Source organism: Peromyscus eremicus, chromosome 3 (genome assembly GCF_949786415.1).
Source record: "Peromyscus eremicus chromosome 3, PerEre_H2_v1, whole genome shotgun sequence".
In the NCBI taxonomy this organism is placed as follows: Eukaryota; Metazoa; Chordata; class Mammalia; order Rodentia; family Cricetidae; genus Peromyscus; species Peromyscus eremicus.
In genome coordinates, this window is record NC_081418.1 from 57493089 (window position 1) to 57496937 (window position 3849).

Here is a 3849-nt window from a genome sequence, read left to right on the forward strand (position 1 = left end):
AGATTCTCCAACATTCCCCTCAATCAAGCCATAGCATTGGAACTTGCACAAAGAGAAATAGTGAAATCAGGGACGGGGGTGTCTGGAATTTTCATGGGAGACAATAATAAGGTTGGGTCCATCTGAGGTGGAAATTTCATTTGTAAAAATGAGAAGTGTCTAAGAGTTATCTGAGGAAATAAATATGAAATTATTTGGTGCATTTGACTCTTCCAATTCATTCTTTATTTCCTTCTCTACAGCAAGTGCAGATTTCCCGTATAACCCAGGACAAGGCCAAGCCATAAGAAATGGAGTCAACAGAAACTCGGCTATCATTGGAGGTATGGGAGACGTACAACAGACTTTCTAGCAGCTACTCACCTGGGAACAGTAATGACTTAAAAAAAATGGGGCTGGAGAGATGGCTAAGCAGTTAAGAGTAAATACTGCTTTTCCAAATGGACCCAAGTTCAGTTCCCAGAACCCACAGAAGGCTGCTCACAACTGCCTGTAACTCCAGCTCCAGGGAACCCTCCATAGGCATCCACATACATGTGCGCATACTCTCACACACAGACATATACACATATGCATAAATAAAATACATTAAAATACATTCAAAAGGGTAGTTCAGTGACATTATCCCAAGTTCAAGTATAATCTCATCAAGGTCCCTATCCTTACCGGTTTTGGCTTTTGGGTTTTGTTTTGTTTTGTTTTAAGATAAACTCAAAGTATCATATGCACCTATACATGAAACAGGTCAGTGACTTTTTGGCAAGTTCATACACCCATATCCACCACTGTAACATATAGAACACATCATCCTAAAAATACCTCCTCTCAGCTACTCTTGTGATCCCTTTCTTTAAATCCCCACCTATTTTGTTTGCTCCTCCAGGGTTTCATAACTGGTATAAAATTTGCTGTGCTTTCATTCATTCAGTATAATGTTTTTTATATCTGTCCACACCGTTTTGCTTGCCAATAGCATTTATTTCTCCTGCCAAGTTGTATTTCATTGAATGGATACGCCCTCGTTTGTTTTCTCCACTTACCCATTGCTAGATTGCTGTCTTATCTCCAGATTTGAGTTATTATGAGTAAAGCTGCACACACCTTAATAGTGTTGCACACATCTTAGGTAGACTTAAGTATCCATTTCTCTTTGATAATTCCTAGAAATGCAATCACTAAGATATTAAAAAAGGTAGATATTTAACTTTGTAAGTCATTGCCATGAAGCTTTCCAAAATGATCCAACCACCTTACAGTCCCATGATCAATATCTAAGGAGCCAGTTGTTCCACAATCTCTTGGTGCTGTCTGCCTTCTTAGCCACTCTGGTAGGTGAGTTTGGGCATCACTGTGCTTTTTGATGTGCGATTATCTCATCACTAGTGATGCTGAGTGTCTTTTCAGTGGTTATTGTCTTGTGTAAATATTTTGTGAAGTGTATTGAAATCCTTCTCCACCTCCTTAATCAATCGTTTGGTTTCTTGCTATTGATTTGAAAGAGTTTGTATTCTGGATACAAAACCTTTGTCAGACACAGATAAATATATTTTTCCCAATCTACAGCTTGTTAACAAACCTGACTCCATGTTGTCCAGGTCTTGTACATTCTTATTGATTTTTTTGTTTAATGGTTCTGTCAATTACAAAGCAGAAGAGGGCCAAAGTCTCCAGCTGTAGTTATGGATTGGTCTAATTTTTTCCTCTGGTTCTGTCAGTTTTCACTTTGCTGTTTTGTAGTTCAATCAGATGGACACACATTTGGAGTTCTTATGTCTTCTTAGATTGAATATTTTATCATTGTGAATTTTTCCTTATTCCTTCTGGTACGCATCCCTTTTGCCTCCCTTAGTCAGTCTTGGTTATTAGTGATTGGTCTGCACAGATCCTCCCTCAGTCTTGGTTATTAGTGATTGGTCTGCACAGGTCCTCCCTCAGTCTTGGTTATTAGTGATTGGTCTGCATAGGTCCTCCCTCAGTCTTGGTTAATAGTGATTGGTCTACACAGGTCCTCCCTCAGTCTTGGTTATTAGTGATTGGTCTGCACAGATCCTCCCTCAGTCTTGGTTATTAGTGATTGGACTGCACAGGTCCTCCCTCAGTCTTGGTTATTAGTGATTGATCTGCACAGGTCCCCTTGTGCTCACTCTGTTTTCTCTGCCATTTCTACTCAAATTGATTCTTCTCCTTGTAAGAGAAAAAAAAATTTTTTTCTTTGCATGTTTGGCCATTTTTGTATTGGCTGCTAGATATTATTAATGTGACTGAGTTTGGGGGTTTAATTGTCTTCTTATTTTGAATGCTAAGATTGCTTACAGTACTTACAACTGGATATCTTTGAATCATGTTAAGCTTTTGCAGGGCAAATCTCGACAGACCTTTCACTCCCTTAAAAGCACACCTTTAGCATGACCCTTCACAGTCTGAACTGAATGCCTGTAGTTATTTCTCGTTAGAACTTGATCATCTTCCAGCCCTGTGTGAGCTCTGGAAATTGTTTATTGTGCCTCCTGGCTCTGTGGAAGGTCATGCACATATTAGTATTCAGCTGGAGGTTCAGCAACTTCACAGATTAGTAGATCCATCTGTGCAGTGCACATGTGCTGGCCCTGAAGCCCCGCCCTCAGTTCAGGAAGTCCACTGGGTTCTCCTGGTTCTCTCTGGAGAGCAGTGTGGACAGTCAGAAAACTAGGCAAAGTGTGGAAATTCATTATTTCGGACTCTTTCCTCAGGCATCATGCGTCTGATTTATCTATTATCCATCGTCTGAAAGCCTATGCATCGTATATTTTATCTAGTGTTTTAGTTACTTTTGGTGAGAGGACAAGTCACCTTCTGGTTTCTGTTAACCCCTTTGTGTCTGGAAAGCAGAAGCCATGTGTCACTTCTGCTGTCCTCATGACTGTCACTGTTTTCTGTGGGAAAGAGGGAGCTGGGATGTAGTGATGAGATGGGCATGTGTGCGAAGCTTGTTTAACTTCTGGTACTTATCTGGTCTCCCCAGGGGTCATCGCTGTGGTGATTTTCACCATCCTCTGCACCCTGGTATTCCTCATCCGGTACATGTTCCGTCACAAGGGCACCTACCACACCAACGAGGCCAAGGGAGCCGAGTCAGCAGAGAGCGCAGATGCTGCCATCATGAACAATGACCCCAACTTCACAGAGACCATTGACGAGAGCAAGAAGGAATGGCTCATTTGAGGGGTGGCTCTTTAGCCACGGGATAGGGAGGGGGGAGTCAAGGGAGGAGGGGGAGGGACAAGAGCACCCTGTGTCATACCCCTGAGCACACGCTTACAGTATCAGCACAAGCTGGGGAAGGCAAGCAACCCAATATTCTTAAGACTGATGGCCACACAAAAATATACTTTTTAATATTTCTTTATAGCTGACTTCCCCCTTCTGTATCAAGACAAAATAATACGAAAATGCTTTTAGAGTTTAAGCAACAGTTGGAATTTGTAGGTAATATCTGTCTTATTTTGTGTGTGTTTAGAGGTGTTCTAAAAACCCGTGGTAACAGGGCAAGTTTTTTACATTTTTAAGAGCCCTTAGAATGTGGATATTTTTTTCTCAAGAAAAACTGATACACATCCATACAGCTTATGACATTCTCTTCCTTTCGCATCTAGTCGACTTTTAATGGGCTGTTGTAGCAACTAGTTTGTGTCCAAATAATATTTCTTTTGGTGTTCCATAAAACGGAAATGAAAAAAAAAAATGGGCAAAGAGCCTGTTTGCCAGTCTTCAAAGACACCTCAATCTAGACCAGTTTTCGGCTGGTTCTGTCTGTCACCAGCCGGTGGAGGAAGAGTGAGTGGTTCCCGTCCTGCAGCAGTGTGACCGACA

At 41.4% G+C, this 3849-nt stretch overlaps 1 protein-coding gene across 1 annotated transcript in view; it reads left to right on the top strand.

Annotated features, from left to right (window-relative positions):
- The window catches only part of Cntnap2 (contactin associated protein 2), a 1432736-nt gene extending 1429535 nt beyond the window's left edge, over positions 1–3201 (top strand). Inside the window, exons 22-23 of the mRNA XM_059257035.1 lie at positions 243–323; positions 3002–3201. Coding sequence (XP_059113018.1) covers positions 243–323; positions 3002–3201 — 281 coding nt within the window. The remainder of the gene's footprint in view (positions 1–242; positions 324–3001) is intronic.
- The last annotated feature ends 648 nt before the right edge of the window (positions 3202–3849 follow it).